Source organism: Rhopalosiphum maidis, chromosome 1 (assembly GCF_003676215.2).
Source record: "Rhopalosiphum maidis isolate BTI-1 chromosome 1, ASM367621v3, whole genome shotgun sequence".
NCBI lineage: Eukaryota > Metazoa > Arthropoda > Insecta > Hemiptera > Aphididae > Rhopalosiphum > Rhopalosiphum maidis.
Genome location: NC_040877.1, coordinates 19,508,936 through 19,532,593, shown reverse-complemented (window position 1 = coordinate 19,532,593; position 23,658 = coordinate 19,508,936). Strand labels below are relative to the sequence as shown.

Sequence of the window (23,658 nt, the reverse complement as noted above, 5' to 3'; positions counted from 1 at the left end):
GAGATGAAACAATTTCTCTTTCTTAAGATCGTTATGTTCCGTGTACACATATATGAATGATATAATATATTTTATGTATTTTGTGTACACATACTCATATTTTTTATTGACAGTTCTTGTACCGGAAAAACGCCCATATAATATTTAATTTGTTTAAATTTACGAATGAATGATACTATATAGGTAATAGAAGAGTGTTTGGTAAATGTAATGTGCATGTAAAAAATAATCTAATTGAATGTAATTGCGCTTTATTTTTTGTTTTGTATGTATGTTATTGTTATATAATCAACCATACAAGGATACTTTATGAAATTGTATAACGTTATTTATATTATAATATTTATTGTAAACATTTAAATAAAAGTTATCTAACAAATTATCCGTGTAATATCTTCCTGTGTAGGATGAGAGTTCACTATTGTTTGTGTAACACCTTAATCATGTTAGCGAAGTCAATACATATTTTTAAAACTATAAACTACCTAAGATAAAACCAAAAGATACTAAATATAGTTTTTGACTGTTATCTACCACAATAAACCACAAAGAGTTACCTATACAGATAAATGTTGTCAATATTACTCCCTAGAGAAATTACTTTTTTACAAATAGAATAAAATGTATTTCAGAAATACGTTAACGGTGACGAAATATTATTATTGTTGTTGCTATCGCCATATTATCACAAAGTCGTATAATGAAATAGGTAATACGAGTAATTCTTAAAAACTCTATTAAAATTGAAATCTAATGATTCGTTCCGAAGAAAATATTTAAATGGCAATTTCTGGCGTGTAGTTAATACCTAACAAAACCTCCATAGGTTGGGTAATTTTAGCCTCCCAAAAATATTTTATTTATGTTAAATCACTTGTCATCGTTTCAAAATGATGTATTATTAAAAAATGGGTTATTCGGCTGTGGAACGTTGTAGTTTGTCGGTCCGGATAAAGGCAGTTTCTAAATCTTGCCCGACGATTAGCGGATAAGGGCTTGATGTGCGTAAGCCTTCGTGTTCGCTATCCTTGTGGCTACCAAGGTTGTGTTTTGTAAAGTGCATCTTTTGTTGGCCATGTGCATAAGTAATGTGCGAGTCTGATTTTGTACCTTCACATTACCTTACCATTGGTGTTAGGACTCGACCTCGGTTTTTTATCAGTATTTTATAGTCAGTTATATATGTTTGACATTGGTTTTTGTGTAATTTCGGTATGATTCTAAGTTGATTTAGCATTGGTGGTTCTGAAAATGATCGTTTTAATTAGGTCGTTGGAACGTATAAATAGCATAGTTTATTATATTCTCACCCCTCAAAAAAAAAAAAACGTTGGTTGAACATTAAACATTTGAAACCACTTTGGTAAAAGAATATATTATGTACGAAGAACAATGCGTCAACGATATTTTAACTAAACGAAAAATAACGATTTATGTTTTAACAATTTTAGCTATTTTCTATTGTAATTCAAAAGTATGTTAATCGTTGGCACTAATCATAAATCCTATTTTTACACCTTTGTAAAGTGGCTGTAAGATAGATATTGATTTTTAGGTTAATATTTATTATTAAATAATATATGATACAATTATATTATAATATAAAAAGACCAAATAATTAATATATCATAAGCCTAAACTACTATATTATTATATATCAATAGCAAAATAAATTATAAAATATAAGACAATAAGAAATAGATGCTGTTTACTATTTTTATTCAAAATAGCTTTTCGTTTACCTACTATAAATTGTTATTGTATAAAAGACTTATCTAATTAATATTTTATAAATAATTATTATGGATTATTATGACGAGGTATAATTTAAAGTATAAATCTTTAATACAATTGAGCGACATTCCTGGTTTTTTTTTTTTTAATAAAGACTATTAATAAAATTTATATTTAAACATGTAACCGTCCTTATTATCTGCATGAATAATGTCAAAACAATTTTTTTTAAATAAAATTATTACAATAACAACTATACTGTTTTTTCTTTAAATTTTATTCATTTATTTGTCCTAATATTTAAACAATTTATACAAATCTATATATTTAAAAATGGGCTTTATTTTCCATAACTTTTACCGGTATTCAGTTTAAAAATATGATTTAATGCATATTTATTTTTATTCTACTTTAGTTTTTTTTTCTTATAATCTGTTATAATAATACGCAATAATTTTTTTTTTTAGGTTTATAATCTGCTTAAACATGAACCATATTAAATTAATTTCAATTTACATGGTCTTAATTTTTAATGTAGTTTTTTAATAAAAAAAAAAAAATTTTAGATTTTCCTATTTTGTTTAATTACTAACACATTATGTAAGTAATTATATGTTATCTACAGTTGATTATTTTCGAAGTTCGTTATATAGGTATATGCATAGTTGATTTATTCATTTCATACAAAATAATAGTAATATACCTATACAATAATAATATTATGTGCTATATAAACATCATGTTGATATTAAGTTGACTTTATGTAAGTTGTTATTGTATGATGTTAATATAATTACACTTAACAAAATGTACATTATGCTTTATAAATAGTTTTATCAGAATAAATATATTTTTATAAAGTAAAATTTTATCTAAAAATAATAATAATAATAATAATAACGAGTCAAGGAAAAAAATGATTATGGATATGGAATGTTTTAAATCAATATATTTTATCATCCACTAAACGTTAATAGTATTATAATCATACATAAGTAATGATAAAGTGATAACTAAACATATTTAAATTATGTGTAACAAATTATTCAAATACAATTTTTAAAACTTGAAATAACAATAAAAATATGCATGTGTATTTTTTTATGGTGTACATTTTTAAATTTTTGTAAGAAAAACTTACAACGACCTTGTTTTCAAATTTCAACCCTTAGGTTTTAACATTTTATGAATTTTAACTACCTAAAAATTTAAACTTTAAATCCTTATAAAAAAATTATAACCATATAATTATTTTCGTCTTTTGATACATCTTAACTACGGTTAAAAGTTTAAAACTACACGTACAAGGTATTCCGTGAGGATTTACCCATTGCAATATCTCCTGAAATAATAGAGATATCATAATTTTTTTTTTTTTTTATGAGACTCACAAAGACAAGGACTACAAGTATTTCATATTTTAATTTGATTTAATGTTTTTGTAAAAAAGTTTAAAATAGTTAACTTCTATTTAATTATTTTCAACAGAGTAGACGACAGCCATTTTTTAAGTTTATTTTACTAAAAATTTTGACGTTTCAAAATTTTATTTTCATTAATCTCATAATTTTTATCATTTCTTATAGTTTTATGAAAAATTGTGAATTATTGAATACCACATAAGCGCCTGTGTTATCAAACATGTGGTCTGGAAGCTCGGTCGGACCCGTATAATAATACAAACATATTTTCAAATCATATCATTTTTATCATACATAATTATTTTTAATATAAATTTAAAAATCGATAATTTAATATGTCTATTTATAGCACAAAAAGTACTAACTATTTTAAATCTGTATAGAAACTAAAATAGCAACTAGATATATTTTTCTACCAGAAACAACACTCAAAGCTTAAGGTAAAATAACTTTTACTACTTCTAATAGGTTGACGATAACCTCAATATAAATAAATAAATAAATAAAACATGCATCGTTGCTTAACCAATACATTAATCACTTCACACAGAATCTAAAATGTACAAAACCAAATACTAAAATCCGAAATAAATAAAATTAATCCAAACAAAACTAATCCCAACCATTATAATTTGGAAATTGAGTGAAAATAGAGTGAACTGGATAAATTTTAATTTTTAATTCCGGTAATTAGGAAATCATATTAATAGAAATATAAAAAATATGTAAGTAATATCGCGGAACAAAGTTTTATAGTTTTTAAAAACCTATTACGTATGTTTTATAATTTTTCAAAATTTCAATTAGGTAGATATAAATATATTATAGTATCCAAACGAAATTCAATGCATTAAGATTTAAAAATATATTTGCTTTATGAGTGTATTACATTATCTTTTTTTCATTGTTGTTTTTTTTTAAATAATATATGTACAAAAACTGCTTAAAATCTTGTTAATACCTAAACCAAGTTCACCTTATAAGTATTTTTTAAGAAAATATACGATTTATCACAAAAACGCAATCAAAAAAAAATTAAATAATATATTGTTACACTAGCTGTGTATTAATTATATTTTTTTCTATTACATTGACAAAAATCAAAGGAGTATAAACAAAAACTCAATTTAAAAAATTCATTGTCAAACACGAGAAATTAATATTTAAAGCTTACAAGTGTTTATATTTTTATTTTTTATTTTTTGATTAAATTTTGTTTCTATCGTAAATCGCTCCAGCCAGTTTATGTACTTTATTTTAATATTAGAGAGAAGACATAACGGCGACAAAAATATTATGTCACCATCGCACTATCTTATAAATATTACATACATATATTTTTTGGATTTTTTGTTCTCTATTATTATGATGCATAATTAAATCTTTGATACTTCATTGTATAAACGCTTATAATTTTACGATGATGTTTTTTTTTATTGTTTTTCATTTAAATATTTATTGATATCCTATACTTATACTATTTTGAACAAAACTATGTTAAAATCATTGTTAAAAATATTTTTTTTTATAAACGTAGAATTAGTTTTGAAATTATATAGCTTCTAAACAACAAAATAAATTGTTATAATTCAATAATAATTTTTAATTTCTATTAGTTGGAACGTTAAATATTTATTAATCACATCATTCTTATAGTATCTTTTATTTTCCTGAAAATGAAAGATTAACATTTGCTGTTTATATATATATATATAAATAACTGGTATAACTTTTCTATTAAAAATGATAGCTTATTTTTAGGTTATGATCAGGGATCATAGGGTTGATGTGGGATTTCTACGCGTAAAGTTAACGCCGTTAGGATTTAAAAAGATCAATGACGATTATTCTATGGTATTTTACAATCGATAAAGATTATAGTTTTTTGAATTTAGCATACACAAAAAAAAAAAAAAATACCAGTGTTACTATGCATTTTTATTAAAAACAAATTTATAAAATTTATACATTATTTTAGTAGATCTTTGCCTGATCTTTAATTTTATCAAAACACTATTTTGCTCTCGACATTTTCAAAATGAAGTTTCAAATTTACACTTTCTTTCAACTAAAAATTAATTAATTCGTTGAAGAAGTTGATCGTATTATTTTCATAGTGTACGTTAAATATGAGTGTACTTTAATATTCTATCAACACCGAATGCATTTATAATGCTAATTTATTCCAATAATTTTCTCTTGTACTTTAATGTTTGATTTTAACTCCAAAGTAAGTCTCCAAAAAAGAGCCATCGTCCATATCTCACACATTTACAATGCAATCCTTAGACTTTTTTATTTTCCACTATTTTGGAAATTTTCAACTATAATATTAATCCTTAATGATCTATTATCATCCCATCATCCAATTAGCTTTTTACCATTCTTTGTTAAAATACTAGAAAGGTTAATTCTTAAATGTATTCTATCTGTTATTATTGAAAATAACGTTTTGCCCGATGCCCAATTCGAGTCTTGTGCTTCTCATTCGACTATACATCAAGTGCACAGATGCACAGATTAGTTTACGCTATTTCGTATTTCCCGGAACAAAAATTATATTGCATGTGTGTGTTTTTGGACATATCTAAAGCTTTTGATCACATTTGGCACTTTTGCCTTCAGTATAAGCTTAAAAGATTTCTTTCCCCTGCTTATTGCTTAATTATAAAACCATATCTCATAGAACGTCATTTTTAAATTTGTCGTGGCTCATATTTTATCCCCTTTTCTTTATAATATCTATGTTTCTGACTAACCACCCACTCTCTAATACAACAGTAGCTAACTATACTGATGACAAAGCGATAATTTCCATCAATAATTATCATCTCACTGCTTCTACTAACCTGCAAAATTACCTTATCTGTATGGAAAATTTGTTAACCATTTGGCGTTTTTAAGTTAACTAAACAAAATCTATTCACACTACCTTCACCATTAGACAGACCCCATGTCCTAATATTTTTCTGTATGATACTCCCATTCTTTGATTTATATCAATTTATAATATACCATATTAATCATTTTAAAAAAATATTTATTCAAATGCACATTACATTTTTTTATTTAATATCTGTGCTATAAAAATATAAAAATAATGTTTTGTTAATTACTCGAAAATAAACCATGATGATAAGAATTACTTTTTTTTAAATCAATGAAAAAAATAACTTTATCAGCTAGTAAATAGAACATAAAGCAAGGTATTTTTATTTTGAAGAATACTCTAGCTTCATAATTAATTTAGATGGAAAACCATATGTGCAGAAAAATAAATCTGACTATTTAATATTTGCTCTTTTTACTCTTCTATTTCAGCCTAAACCCTTTTGATATATGGACTTTATATTATATTATATTCTAGTGAAATACATTAATTTGCTATAGGCATAATTAATTATGCCCAAGCAATCATAAAACCTTTTTAGACATTGATTTATTTAATAATTTATTTGCAATTATCCGCTTGTAAGTATAGCTTATAGTAATGTTAACGTTTAATTTATCATGCAGAAGATCATTAATTTATAGTTTCCAATAAATTTCTGAATCCTCAAATTGTATCAAAAAATCTGAATCTTAAAAAAATATGCCACTATGTGAATACACTTAATGAACTTGTTAGCTACATATTTTAAATATAATTAATTATATTTTTGTTTTCAAATAAAAAATGAAAAATAATAAAATATTGACTTATCAAGCAGTATTATATTATTTGAGAAAAAACTCTTAGCATATAGAGACTTGTATAAATATATCGTAGTAATTTAAAAGTTTAACCATAATATATATATATATCATTGAACTATACTAAAGTTCAATTATAATAAATCTATTCTATATAATATATATTGTATAAATAGTAAGATAACGTTTAATACAAAATTGAACAAACTTCATAGCTTTTACTCATAATTATTATTATTTTTTTTTTTTTTGTATAACGATATATTATAAATAATTAATTTAATTTCTTAGTTTATAAACATTTTCTTTAGAAAATCTTAATTAATAGATTCATAAATCACAAAAGTGTAATTAAAATTGAAATAGGTAGCATGATTTAATTTTGATGTTATTATAAAATATATAACACTATATAGGTAGTTAAAAAAAATTTATTAAGTAAAACAATAGTTAGGATAGCTCTCTAGACGAGATTTAGGGTACTTAATTCTCGATTTCTAAGCCTATTTTAATACAAGACAATAATTAACTGTAACTCTATTCACAATTTAAAAAGAATTTGATAACCTTTATATTCTGGTATCTATTTTTACTATTGGCTAGTATAAATATATATTAAATAGTATATACTTATATTTTTATATTTTTTTTAATACTGGCCACTATAAATTTACGTCAAAACATTTTTTTTTATTTATTCTCTTGAATATAGTTTATATTAGTATCAATAATTGTAACTATGCACTTATAACTAACTGACGGGTGGACACAATAATAGGAATATAAGTTATTGTTATATAGTTAAATCTAAACTGAAGTTTTGATACATTAAATATTAGATGTGTAAAAGTGAACAGAATAAACATTACACATATTATAAGTGCATTGTATTAGAGTTTATTATGTTTATAAGTATGATAAATTTGTATGACCTAAATTATATCGCCACTTTTGTTATAATAACACCGGTGTAGTAGATCTTTCCCCCTTTCTGGGCATAATTCGTTAATACCCCAATAAAAAAGTTTCTATTTTTTGTATGATTGAAGTAAAAGCCCGACTATTGAACCATTTCCTTTTAGTGTCCCTTTAATGCCTTGTTGATGTACACAGTATACCTAGATTTGTGAACAAATCCCACCAAGATTGGCAATCAGCCTGCAATGGATTTGATACATCGCTTGGTGTATTTCAGTTGTTGTGTGAGCACATTTTGTAATATAATATGTATACTGGTGTACGTGACTAACGGGACCGGACGCCTTAGCTGGAATTGGCAGATCCAGCGATTTTTACTCGACTGTTGGGCTTCAGGGCCTCCTTGGTCATGGTACGCAAGTGAAACGAGTATAAAGAGCAACCATACAGGACCTTTATTGTAATAGAAAATCTATTTTTTTTTTTTCAGTAATATTCAAGCATAATCTGATAAATTGTAGTTTGTGTATTAATTAATACGACTTTTATAAGTAATTAAAAACTTTCTCTTCCCAAAGTTATCTTAAAAATTCCCTTAAACTTCTAACGAAGGATTACGTTTCATTGATTTTATATACATCATATACACACTTCACGATAAAATCATTTTAGGCTTACCCTCATCCGCAAAAATGAATAAAAATGTAAATAATACACATTTTAACACAATCAGGTCATTGGTATGTTTTCCATTTTTAAAACGTCACTGTAAACACCAAATATATAGCATCACGGGTGTATTTCTATGTCATTTCCCAATTAAAAAAATAAAATCAGGAGTTGGGTCTATGTTAACTTACCATGCTTAAAGCCAATTCCGTAGTGATAAGTTCTATAAATTAAAAAATAACTACTTGGTGATTGTATAACGTGTGGCAGGAATACTATCTTTGACATTTTTTTTTTCGATTTCTGTGAGTTTGAATTTCTATAATTTTTTCTTGGATACTTTCCTACATTATGTAAGGAACTTTCGTGCAAAACTTCTTATTTTTACACTTAATTATGTGGATTGTGTGTTGATATGCCAGTCAACCAGTTTCTTATTTTAATATATATAGGCATAGATTTCTATACAGTGTTGGTACTAGATTAGGAACTTTAAATACAATTAATACATAACCATTGAAGTTGGTCTACTGTATACAATTTGCAAACTATTTAGGCAACATACCGAAAAACCGGAGATAAATATTATAGTGTAGATAATAGTATATAGATAATTGTGTTAATGTTCTAACCGAAATAAGATTAATTTTGATAACTTGAGTTCTGTATCCAATTCAATGTATAGATATTTAGTATATATATTACGGGATTCTAAATTAATCTAACTCTAATACTATTTTTTGTCAATATTATGTGTGTATTGTTATAATTTTAACTTAAAAATGAATGCTAATAATACGTAGGGGGTAATGCATTATTTATTTCCATGGAAATATAATTTATAAATTGTTTTATTTATTTGCAAAGAATTTACTATATAAAGTAAAAAAGGTATATTATGTATTTTAAAATATTGTATAGTATTAGTATTTTTATTGAAATTAAGGAAATTGAAAAAAATGCAGTTAAATTTACTTATTTCTTATCATAAAATATATATTATTTCAACTATAATTTAAAATATATGCAAGATTTTAAAGAAATTAAATTAAATTTTATTTGGTATATATACATAACATGGTTTAAAAAAAAACTTACCTTATGTCTTATCATTGTTGCCTTTAACTTTAAGTGTCATTATGTACTATCATAGTTATATATGTTATGATAATAACATCTTAGACGATATTAATTGCAAGTTACTATGTAATTGGATATTCTATATGAGACATACTTCCCAAATGAAATATATTGCAACATCAAATAACATATGACATGTACATAATTTAGTAGCAAACTATTATAATTGAAAATTATTTATATTATTTAGTACAGCATACGGGTTATTAATTATTATACTAGCATGCTAGTCACTAAGTTAATGGATAGTTTAAATATTTGTTTGTTGCGTTATTATGTAAATAATTCTGGATTCTGAATAATATCAAGTTAGGTGATATTAAAAAATTTTTGGAATCATTGGTCAATCAAATTAATGCTGATTGTATACGTATTATTACATAAAAAAAAATACAATATAATTTTTGAATTGATCGTGTCAGTTCTACTAGTACATGATAATTTTGAATATTATTGATTCAAAACATGTTTTTAACATTAAGCACTTATGATCATTTAATATTATAGTTAAGAAAGAATGTTGATGAATTTCGCATTTTTATAAATTTAGTGTTGTGCATTAATGGCAAAGCAATACATTTGTTTTAAATAATTTGTCTAAATTATAGATAATTTTTCTTAAATTTTAGATGTTAATGACTATATTTAATAGTTTAATATTCTTCTTCCATAGAAAAAATATTCATTGAAGTAAAAAAAATACTTAAGACCATTCAATTTTAACTCAGTTAATAAATATAATCATATCTTGTCTATTTTATTTAAATGCATAGGTTATATTATTATACTACGTATAATTTACGCAGCTATTATACAACATACTATATTATATTAATGTAAAAAATGTACATTTATAAACGCTTTTATTAAATTCAACTTCAAAAGATTCTAAGAATTTTAAGTATTTTAATGTCTTAAATTGTTTTTGAACAAGGTTAAGTTAGGTTTCCAATAATATAACATAATAAAGTGTGTTTTCAGAAAAACATTATACCTATTTCTATCATGCGATTTAACAATTCAATCATTTTTTTAATTTCTTTCTATTCTTAATAATAAACTTAAATTAATTAAAATATTAAACCACCTACCTACTCAGTTTATATGAAAAAGAATTTATTTATTTTATACCTAGGTATAAAATATTAAATTTTTAACGTTAATAATATTTATACAATTGACATTATAATTTATAATAAATAATAAGGTATGTTAATAATTTCTAGAATATGGGCGAAGAAAGGAATGTGTTGAAATAACAACGTCTTGTTGCTATATTACTTAAATGCGTATTTATTGATTGTATGAGAAACATATAGATTTTATATTATTTGCTGCTTCATAAATTTATTTATTTTATAATAAATTATATATAATTTAATGTTTGGGCTGTAACAATTCTTTGATTTCCAACTTAAGTGGTAGTTTATTGTAAGCAATCGGAACTAGTTAGTACTTTTAGGTGTCTAAGTATTTTCATTAATTTTTTAAAACTACGAAAAACAAAAATAAGTTAAGAAAACTAAGAAAAACAAAAATAAGTTAGGAAAAACTTAAATTTTACTTAAAACTAGTAATTGATAAATTGAATTTTGTTTTGGTGTAACTAAAAATAACCACAAAAATGTTTTCTAAGTGTTTAAATTATTATTTGATGTAATATATGATTTAATTTTCAAAACATGTTTTAATGTTTTAAATATGTTTTTTTTTAGCTATAAAGATAATTACTGTAAAAATAATAATAATATTATAGCCATAAGGTTTAATGCCTGTAAAGAATATTTGGTAATTTTATTTTCATTCATGCCAATAAAAATTTTTGCTTTGTCAAATAACTTGAAAATTTGATAAAAGGTTCCTTATAAGTTATATTGTAGTTATTTACAAATATTTATTGGCACTTTTTTTTATAAGCATTTGAAGTTCACATTTTAACAAAAGTCGTTAAAGTTGTGAAAATTTTCAAATAATTTTGTAGTTAAGTTTAAAACAATATAATTTTTCATAACTAGTTCATACATAAACAAAAAAAAATATATATATAGGTAGGTAAACACAGTTTTATTATAATTTTTATAAGTTACAATTTGGAAAAAAGTAGATAGTTAAACAATAAAAAATGATATTTTAAATTTTTTGTTGTAATTTAAAAATATTATTCGTAAGTTGTAAGTAAATAAGAAAATGTCGACATATTTTATAATATTTTTTACATACAATTTTCAAACGCAATATTTTTGATGAAAACTAATTCAATTTATCATATTACTAATAGTAAAATAAATTACATTAATAATAATATAAATATATCATAAAGTAGGTATACTTAGTACTTAGTAATATAGACTAATAAAACAATTTCATTCATAATTGTTTCTTGTATACAACAAATTATTGTTGAATTTAAATTTGATAAATACATTTGCTGCTGTAAAATAAAACAGTAACAATAAGTACTAATAATATTCATCATGCGTTAATTAACACAACATTTTTTTTTGGATATTTATTTTCATCGTTATTTTGATATTTTTCACAACACTCTAGGATATTACCAAGGGGTTTAAAAAAACGTTCTTTAAAAGAACCATCATTATAATATTTTATAGTTTCCAATTTAGTGATGTGGTACGTGAAACTTTTTGAGCTTTAATACTCAAAAAAAGTATTTACTGATAAATAGCATTCATGGATCTAGAACAAAAAGTTTTGTGATTTTGCTTAAAATCTGAAATACGAAAATAGATAGTTTATATTTAAATTTTTTTTAAACGAAATGTAGTAGTATTTTTATCGCCATCGTTCTTTTCAGAATTTTATAAAATTGAAATTCTCGTACAATAGCAATCCAGACGTCAAAAACGTGCACGCATGTGCGTATATAGTGTGTCTTCATACAAATATAATGTAATCTTCTATTTTTCTTCCACTACATTTCTACTGTTTTTCCCCTTAGGGTATATTTTGATTTTATATATATATATATATATAAATATTTATATATCATAACCGTATTCTTTGCGCGTAAATAATATCATATTCTAACTAAAAAATAATATAAAAAAATACCACCCCTTTATTTTTTCTACTTGAAAATACGTATAGTTGGCGGTGTACTCAGAACAAGAATAATAAAGTCATCGCAAATGCCTATTATCATGCCCACAAACGATAGATGCAATAAGATTTTCAAGTTTTTTTTTTTTTTGTACCATAAGATATTAAATAACGTAATAATGAAAAATATTGAAATATCTATGCACAAGTATTTTCTGTGGATAATTTATTATAAGGGTGGTCTAGTGATTTATTTATTTATGGAATTTATTTCCGAACGATATAAGTTAATTTACGTGCTGATTTTTATTTCAGTGAACAAAATATTTTACATTTTACAATAATTAAATATTGATTTTAATATAATTAGTATTTTCAACAAGACTTTTGTACCGAATAATGATAACTATAATATCTAATATCTATTGCATTATACTTACCCAGTTACCTATGTATAATGTAAGTATTTTTATAATGTTATAAAAAATGATTGTGATTTCATACTTTAAATCGGTTTATTTATTACTAGTTTTTAATTTAAATTTCTTCAGTATATAATATTACATTTTAATTCGTTTTTGATAGTTTGGGTAACCGTAAATATAATTTATTTGTAATTGGAATCAACATCGATACGCACTTAAAATGTTTTGTTAAAATTAATTTTGATTTAGTAAAATTGTTATTGTTTTCATTTTAAATACATTTCTAAAGGGTAAAAGAGACACTATTATACATACTGTAATAATATTTTTTTTTGTTAAAAGTTTTTGCATTGTATTATTTAATTATTTAAATTATACCATAGGAGTATATATTTTATTATATATTATTTATTACTCACAAAATAATTTTTTGGCTTCATATTTCTGCTCCAGCTACGCATAATATAACCCGAACTATTAAATTATCTTCACGGTGTATATTTAATCATCTGGAAACAGTAATAGCACAATTTTACAATACATAAAAATAAGTTATCTGTTTAAAATTATGACCGTAATAATAGTTATTTGTTATAACACATGTTGCGTTTTATTAGTTAGTATATAGTATATATGATAGAAATCAATCAATTTTTTTGTAATAATGTTATGGATAATCGAATTTTATTAGTTTTATTCTCTGAAGTTTTCGTGGATAAGAAAATCTTAACTTTGTTTTGTTGGTTCTGTTTCAAAAATAAAATAATAAAAATATTCATGGATAAATTTAATTGATTTATGTGAAAAGATGAAACTAGGAACCGATCGACACGATTTTGTGATGTATAGAGTAAAGTTTGTGTTTGATAGTTATATTTTAATAATCATATACTGTAGATGTAGAAGAAAAATAATTATATTAATTTATTATTTAAGTTACAAATGTTAACAAGTGAAATATATTACAATATTAGATTGATTTAATTTAATAGCATGTGAATAAAAATATGTTATATAATGTTATTTTCTTAAATAAATGAATCAAATTATTTTTTCTATATTATTTTTTATAGTACTGAATAACATTTTTTTCAATATTTATAAGAGTTTTACGTAAAGTTTGAAAATGATAGTTACATAGATATCACTCAAAAAACACGAATATAATATTTATTTATCATCAATTTTTCTTGTTATATAATTAGGCTCGGTTTGATTACAATTATTTAATTTCAAATGTGTATGTTGTAACTTTGAAACCACAAGGCATATTTTGTATACAACTTAAACTTTAACAGCAAAACAAAACGGAATAAGAACAAGGAAGGTTAGCTTCACTCGTATCGTTCCAAAATACTAGAACAGTACCTAGTGTAATATTATTAAAAGTTTGAAAACAATGATAAATCATCGCATTCGAAAAGTCATTCATACTTAGTTCAGTTAAAACCACACTTGAATTTCTTAACCATGTATCGCAGTTATTTAGTTTAAGTTTAGATATGTTACAGAATACTATTAAATAAATAATAATAAAAAAAAAAATACCAAAAACGATTTAAAAATAATTCTTACATCAAATGTTTGATCGATATTCGATACACAGAGGTAGGTACTATGTTCTCGCAGATTAAATTTTAAGTTTTATATCGTTCGAAAAAGTATTGCTTAAAAGAGGAATTATAAACCCAATACATTCAACACTGCTCTCAATAGAAATTTAAGTAAAAATTAATTTATTATAATTTTGAAAGATGTATAACATATTATCAAACGTTGAATATAGTAGTAGATATATCGAGCTAAATAAAAAATATATTCGATCAAAACAAATCGTATGTGATTTTCATAATGATATAATATTTGATTACGACAATTTAATGTGTGAGTAAAACTTAAGACCACATTAAGACATTTGAATAGATAACTAGCAAAATGAAAATCAACATCCTTTTTTATTGTTAGGTGTGGCGGAGGTCTTTGCTTCCATCATGCAGAACGTCGTCGTTGACGGCTGTTGCTAATTTATATTTATGACGACGCCATGGCGGCCGATAAAGCCTTTGACACCGGTCACGATGCCGCTGTCCGATTTGGTTGAGGAGTATACAGAGTGATTTACTAAGCGTGTTCTCTTCTGTTTGTTACATTTAAGTAATTAATTTATTTTGACATTTTTAAATATATTTAAACACGATATTTCAAAGTCTTCAGAATTTTTGTACTACTCAAAAAGGTGATACTAACTTTTGTTTTTTAACGGGAACCCCTTCCCCTTCTTACTGTAATTATTTAGTTGAAAATTGTTGATTTATTTGATTCAACATTTTAATGGGAAGTTTTTATTTATTAAATTATTAAAATACACAGAATAAAATACTAAGGAGAATTATAATAGAGCTTAATAATGGTTTTACAAAAATAAAAATTAACTGTAATATTATATTAAGTGTTTATTTCTACACTTGGGTCATTGGAAAAAAAGTAGTTGTTATAATTTTAAGATCATCCTAGCACATATCTCTTAAATACAAACCCGTTATCATGGAACTATTATCTTTAGTACATAAAATTAAATAACTCAACAACTATTTACTTGTTCGAATTTTAATTTTTAAATACTATCAGAAAAATAATTTAGTTATAATTTGAAAAAACGGGTTTGTTTAGTTATACAAAAAATTTCAAGAATTTGGAAGTATGGTCTTTGAGTATATATTTTAAATAATTCCAAAAATTAAATTTTGAATAAATACATTATTGAAGAAAAAAAGGGAATACGCCTGATTGGCGAATCTCTCTGTATATACACATTTAACCTCTCAAAGATAACTAGTAATTTGAATATTCGTAATTCGACTAATCGCGTATCCACCATACAACATTTTCGGATGGTCTTAACGGACGGGGTGGGGCATTCACAGCGAGGGTTGAGCCACACCACTCTTCAACGTGTATAGGAATTTTTAATTTCGCCCACCGACTGCAGTGCATCGTCAATTTTTATTGGCACTAATTAAAATATAATAATATCGTGAAAAAAATTAGGCTAATGAACCTATTAATATTATACTGCTTTGACAGCAAGAGTTTCTTGATGATTTTTATGCACCAAATTGTGTACAAGTCTTATTAAATAATAATAGCATGTGATCAAACGTTTGAGTTTTTTTTCATTTCGACAGAGGTTAACTGGTTCTTGCCTTTTTTAATTAAGTCTGTATACTGTAATGGACACGAAAAATCTTACGAGCTTGTATTCCACACTATTATATATCATATTATAACGTTTAAATATTATTATTTTATAATAAAATAATGAAAAAAATAATACCCAGAATTTTTTTCATGCATAATATTGTAGTAGATTTCTAGTGTGAATACCTCACATTGAATGGTGGGTCGCTGCAATCATGGGTGTATTAAATTTTAATTAAAAATGATAAATTCAAACATAGAAAAAACGAACTTTTTTTTTTTTTGATAGTTTATAATTTATTTATTTATTTATATTGAGTATAAAATAAGTATTATAATTAGTATTTTATTTATTACTAGGTACTATAGACTAATTTCGTACATTATAAAGATCGCATTATATTCAATTATTGTCAATAATATCAAAGATTACATCAATTAAATATTAAAAACGAAAAAATGCACTTGTTCCTGATCCTTAAAAACTCAAAATTTGGTATTCAGTAATATTAATTATTTGGATCATTAGAAAAATTCTGGTTGAATGTCAGGTCTTGCACGTTTTCTTTTCTCCCGCCGTCCTACTGCTATTATTATCGCTGGTCGACATAAATCTCGTTTGATGTGTCGAGTTTAATTCCACCGGTATAATGTCGGTATGCCGTTCGTCACGCGTGCAGTATAATATAAGGTGCATATTATTATATAATGTATATACAGGTATATATATTGTACATGGAGGGTTTCGAGCTGTTAGCTCGTGCGCGTGTGTTTGCGAGTTGCGGTCACGGCCTTTCGCGGTTGACTTGTCCAGATCGTATATGCTGTGAGACCGTAAATGCATTTTTAATCTACCCTACCGTCATGCCGTTCTAACCACGGGTTGACAAAGACGACCTACAATACATTTTGCGCCCACGTCATGCTCTGGAAATGTTATTTGTATAATTATAATGTACTTTTCCGTCCTCCTTGCAGGATTATGTTGTATTGGTTTGTTGCCCACCCGGTATATATGCTTGATAGGGTTCGTACAGGAAATTCTCGCGTCACGTATCTTCAACATCCCTTTTTCGCATCACGGCCGTAGCTTCCGGAAAACGAATTACCGAGCTTGTTCTTTATCCAGCTCATCGGATAAAAGGCCGGAGAATTACTTATCTTTCCTATCTGATCTCCTTCCGGGTAAAATCAACCGTTCTTTATGACCCAATGCTATTCATTTAAAAACTCCGCCAGATCGCACCAGTTTATTTTAGACTCACTCTATAAGCAATTCTCGAAAAACGTCCGAGTTACGATATGTTCTGCTAACGACGAAAACAGATCATTCACTCTTCCTGTGCGACATTTCACGACAATCAAACCTATTCCCCTAAGTGTTTTTAATTGAAGTGTTCGCACTTGTTAAATTTATCTAAACTATCTAAATTAATGAGAACATCTAAAAAATAAACAAATACGGATCGGCAGTTAAAATAGTTATGAAATTACATTGATGATAATATATAAGTATATAAGTATCTATATTTGGAATACGTAGGATTTGAGTATTGAATTTATGTGATGTGGCGGCGGTAAAAGCAAAGTGTCATGGTGTGACGGTTCAAAGCGAGAAGTTCGAATTTGATCCATCAATCGCATTTTTTGCATTACATTTATACATGTATTATGAATGTATACGAAGGGATTTCCCCGCGGACAGGCAGAAAACTCGCACCATAACGGAAAAAGTTTATCATCGTCGATGACGTTTTTGCACGCATGGAACTAATCATATATTGTACATATATCTACCTCTAACATGGGATTATACGGGGACGGGCGTTGCAAATTTGTTTTTTCAGTCCTTGAAATTAGGTGAAATATTGATGTTTTATAGATCTGAACTATAAACATATAAAATTAGATTTTAAAGTGTGAATAAAGTGATCATTTAAATCGATAAAACGTGAAATATAAAGCCATCACTACAACCACTTCATATCTTATAAAAAGTTATTATTGTAATACTGTGCTTTTAAATAATTGTGTAATATTTGTTTTTAAATAATAAAATTACTGGAGCGTCTCTTGATTACTTTAAGCATTGCATGTACTCATTGTACGCACAGTGTATCTTATATAGATCGTAATTTTCCATATTTTAAATAATAACACTAAAATATTAAAATCAATCATAAATTATATTTTGAAATAAAAAAAATAATCTCTTAATCATTATAATATATTAGTGACTATGTATGAAGAATGAGGATGATGATCGTGAATAGATACTATAAATTCCATCCATCGCGTTCTCGTGATTTGTAGAATCGGATGTTGTACCGTCTCACGCACAAACAATAATATATTATATGGAATTCAGTCGTTTGATCTAGTTAATATTATTGCATCGTTGATTACACCTATTGTAATGAATCGAATCGCCCCGAGTAGGCTTATTATTTTGTAATAATATACAAAATAATATGGCTGCAATTTCTATTGCTATTGACCGACCTAATCGATTCTATGACGTTTATTAATGAGTACCTAAAACGGTTCTACGACGTATATTGATGAGGGCTGGTCTTATACCAGATCTAACTCCATCAACATACATTGTTGTATATTTCATTGTTATGATTTATTTGTGATATGAAGAGTCATAAGCCCACGTCGAAGTTACATTAAATTTTATATTTTATGTGAAATATCAGAGGACGTAGCACTGTACTTGTATAGAATAGTAGGCGTTGTTGGTGAATAATTAATAACATTTAAAACACATCTCGCTGAATCGATCGAAAATATTTAGATGAATTCAAATTTATAAAAAAATAATCTACACCACTGGGTCACTAGATAGATATCGATACAGGTTTCGATTTCAGGACTACGATAAAATTCAACAAAAGGTAGTCCGATTCCGATTTCGGGCACAGCTGCTGTAGCCTGTAAGAAGTGCTAATTATTATTGTCGTGCGCGAAGTTCAATTTCAACCGTCTTAAGCCTATTGCGCATGCGTGACGTGAGCTCAAATAGTTACGGGCGTATTTGTGTAAATAACATACTGCGAAGGGATAGTATATATATTGCGTGTGTACGAGAAGAAAAGACAGTTACGGCTATCCGATTGACCCTCCACAGTCCACGGACTTTTTATTACCGACGGGGAGGTCTAAGACGTTTGCACACACGACAGTGCCTAAATTATTAAGCTGCCCGTGTTAGTCTTCGTACCGAATTGACAGTGACAACGAACCGTATTCGCGCATTTGCACTTCGGTGTGTTTAGAAGATGTCATCACCGTCACAATGAGATTCTTTTTTATCGTATACCATAAAAGCCGCGCTATTCTCTTTCTCTAAAAATAAATAAATACATATACACATTACACATACATATAAATGTGTGTCCGTTTGATGGTTTTATTTTAGTTTTTGCTTTTTGAGTCTTACCGAGGGGAAAAATGGGAATATAATAATAAAACACAAAACCACACAATATGATGTAACCGAGCACTTCGCGTTATTTGAACGTTACCGCATGACACAAAATATTCTTTCGTAAACGATTATTTTTATTATTATTATTTATTGTTCAGGAAAAAAAAATCTTATAGTTTATTATTCCGAAATTCCGTAACTGTCAGAATGAATGGTACGGATATAACCATGTGTGCTCGTGTGCCGAATAAAAATATATGTTTATATTTACATATATTTAATTGTATAATAAATAATTTATTATACCACGTAAGTTATTATTCAGAGCGCGTTCGAAACGTCCGTGCACAAGAAAACAAATCGTCAACACACTAGAACTTACAGCCTAATCAAGTGCGAATATCCATATTGATGGGATGGCAACGGTTATTTATTTATAATAAAATACACGTGTACACGTCAAAAGAATTGTAGAAACGATCATCATTTGATAATGAGTAATCGCCAATGAAAAAGAACCAACAGTACTTATATTATATTCTACTATCTGAAAGTTGTACAATTATTCTGAACAACTAAACTTTGCTTTGTGTTTCAAGAAAAAAAATTGTACAATAATAGCCTGAGATTTTATAAAATTATTATTACGAAAGATATAAACAATAGATAACATTGTTTATATTATATATAACAATGACTTTTAAAAATTATTTTTCTTTGTCATCTATTTTTTTCATAATTTATTCTTGGTTGTCTCACTCGTATATATTATATTATTACAATATTATTATGCATCTATTCATAGTTGAAGATTTAAGAAAAATAATAGTTATACAAGGGTACAAGGATAAATTTTCAAGTGTATAAGATACAACGTAAAATTTATAATGTAAGATGATTTATTTTTTCTGTTCAAAAATTGTATGTAACGTTTTTACACTGTACTGAGTACTATAATTATTGATATTATTCTAAAAAATAGGTTAAAAGTATGTGATATTTAAATCTACTTAAAACATATTTAAATAACTATTACAGCTTTTTATGCGCAATAATATGCATTAAAATGTCTGCGTATGATTAAATTACATATTATAGCTTGATACATTCATTTTAAACATTTATATATAATATACCTAATATATTTTAGCTATACCTATATACATTTATAAATAATTACCATTTATAGTTTTGATACATCATATATTAAAATGATATACCTAATATAATATACTGAAATCTAATAAGTAATAATTATTTTACTATTACATATGAACGTACAATTAACTTGATTTTTATTGCAAGTAGATTATACAATTGTGTATGATATATAGAATACCGTTTTATTTATGCGTGTTTTATAATAGTACTAAAAATAGTTATATTCTACATTATTGTTTATATACAACTATTAGTTTACCAGAATTAATAATTGCACATTAAAATAAAAAAAAAAAAAAAATAAATAAATAAATAAATTGCACATTTAACCTGTATTTTATTTTATTTTTTATTTATTTATTTATACGCCTCAACTGCTACAGTTATTGGCGTTTCTAACAAAATATACATTACACTCAATTTTATATTAAAGCAAGTTTAAATATAATTCATAAGATGCTATTTATTCTGCTATGAGCTTTATATTATCATATGTAATTATATAATTCATTAATTTTCTAAATTTGTCTTTATACATAAATACATTTTCTTGAAAATGCAATTATAAATGTGTCTAAATTAAACATATACACACTTTAAACGAAACTACGACTGTACTGGAATACTGATTTAGGATTAAGAAATCATAAAATAATTTAAATAATATATCCCCTAAACCATCATATATTATAATAATAAATTAAAATATTAAATTTGATCTCACAAGTAAACAAAGTTACATATTCCCGAACGTAAAATAGATATACTTATATTGATAAAAATGTATGTTAAATAAAAAAAAAGAAGAGAATTCGATATCACTTAGAGCTTACTTAGTATATTAAAATTATTAATATAAGCGTTTATTCAATTTAATTATTTGTATTAATAAACTTAAAAATGTATATATTAATGTTTGTATAATGTCAAGCTTATAATAACTATATACCTATATATTAAATGTGTTATCACTTATGTTACTTATTTTCACAGTTCAAAATATTTAATTTTCAATCAGTTATCTTTACTGAGAATTTTTTTTTATGCATTCGTCATTTATTTTAGTTGATTAGTTTAAATTATTTATATACTTCATAAATGTATTACAAATTATGTTATAACAATTTTAAATACCTACATAACGTTATAACACTTATATAATACTTCATTCTAAATAACACCGATAGTTATCTAAATTTTTTGTTTTCAAATAAATTATATAAATATACCTATAGTTAACTATTAAATTTTAAAAATAAAAACAGAAAATCCATTTTGCTGTATAATACCCTTAGAGTGTACCTTGTTATTGAGAAGGGCGCTGTAATGAATGTGTTAGAATTTAATTCAATAATAAATCTTTGCATACAATGAAAAATTATTTTGAGTAGATGCGTTTTGACATCTTATAATTGTAAAGGCATTCGATTAAATATAATATTGTTATTAGTAATACATTTTTCTATTAGTATAATATGGTAGTCAGAAGTTAAATTATTTTTTACCAAAAACAATCCCAACTCTCTTTTACATAAAATAGTTTTGTATATTTTGTCTTCCACATATTTTATTTTTAAATATTATAAATAATATATATTCAATTTCAATACGTAAAGAGGGTGACCCATAGGTTGCGTGAACGATGCCTTTAAGAGAGAGTTCAGGTTTGTCGACCCCCGCCTTGACATCCCAGGGGGTTGATGAGCAAAATGAGCCGGGGTAGAGAATATCATATAATAATTATAATAATATTATTTCATAGAATATTACTAGCTTGTATTAATATATAAGTCGTATACCGAAGAATAGTCTGTGTTCTTCGTGGCCTAAAATTGTATTATTTGTACATCTAAGTTGAAAAATTACGAAATGGGCTTAAGTCGGGGTATTAAGAAACGAACGTCGTCTTTACGTGGCTCCAGGGACAATAACGTATATTATATCGTGACTGTATTTATTAATAACTAATTGGCTCCACATTAGCAACTAGAAAGCACATTATTGTCATTATTAATTATAATTTAATAAAAATAACATTTTGTTAACAATGTATACCATTGATCATTATCCTCTCAACTATAAAAAAAAATTCCAGTTGATGCAGGATGAATCAGTTCGTAACTAAAAATTAATCTATAAACCTATTTTAAACATTTTTTTGTGTATAATAAATAATAACATATACTATAGAAAAAAGTTTTAGGTCTTCGTTGTTTGAATTATAATAAAATAACTAACATCATTATCTGTATTTGAAATATTAAATTTCTTTAAATTTTATACTTCAAATAATAATGAATAAAAATTGCAATTATGCGTTTTCGAAAATTTAAAATTTTAGAAGAAACTACCTGTGAGAAAATTTGGATTTGATATTTATTTTTTAAATATCATTTCAAATTAATAATTAATTAAATGTCAATACATTACCCGTCAATTTTTTATGTTCTCATATTATAGTTTAATTGCATTTTTTTTTAGGTCTCGTTTTGGTCAACTAGTCCTGAACTAAGTAATAAACAACGTTTTGAATACTTCACACGAACTATACCTTCAGATCTTTACCAAGTGAAGGTTATGGTAGAAATTGTCCGGAGACTTGGCTGGAGTTACATATCAATTATTTACGAAGAGTCCAGTTATGGCATTAAAGCTTTTGAAGAATTAGAGAAGTTGATGCCCAAGTACAATATCTGTATTGCGGCAAAGGAAAAACTAGTAAAAGATTCGGGCGTGGCAGAAGAAAAAGCTTATGATGATATCGTGATTAAGCTTCTCGGCAAGCCTAAGGCTAAGGGTAAGAGCT

At 25.4% G+C, this 23,658-nt stretch overlaps 1 protein-coding gene across 2 annotated transcripts in view; it reads left to right on the top strand.

The window, feature by feature from the left end:
- LOC113555584 (metabotropic glutamate receptor 2) overlaps positions 1 to 23,658 on the top strand; it is a 168,209-nt gene that overhangs the window by 37,472 nt on the left and 107,079 nt on the right. For both annotated transcript variants that reach the window (XR_003405405.1, XM_026960030.1), the window contains exon 3: positions 23,334 to 23,649. Coding sequence is in view for 1 of the 2 variants with exons in the window: in XM_026960030.1 (XP_026815831.1) it covers positions 23,334 to 23,649 (316 nt within the window). In the remaining variant the exon portion in view is untranslated. The remainder of the gene's footprint in view (positions 1 to 23,333; positions 23,650 to 23,658) is intronic.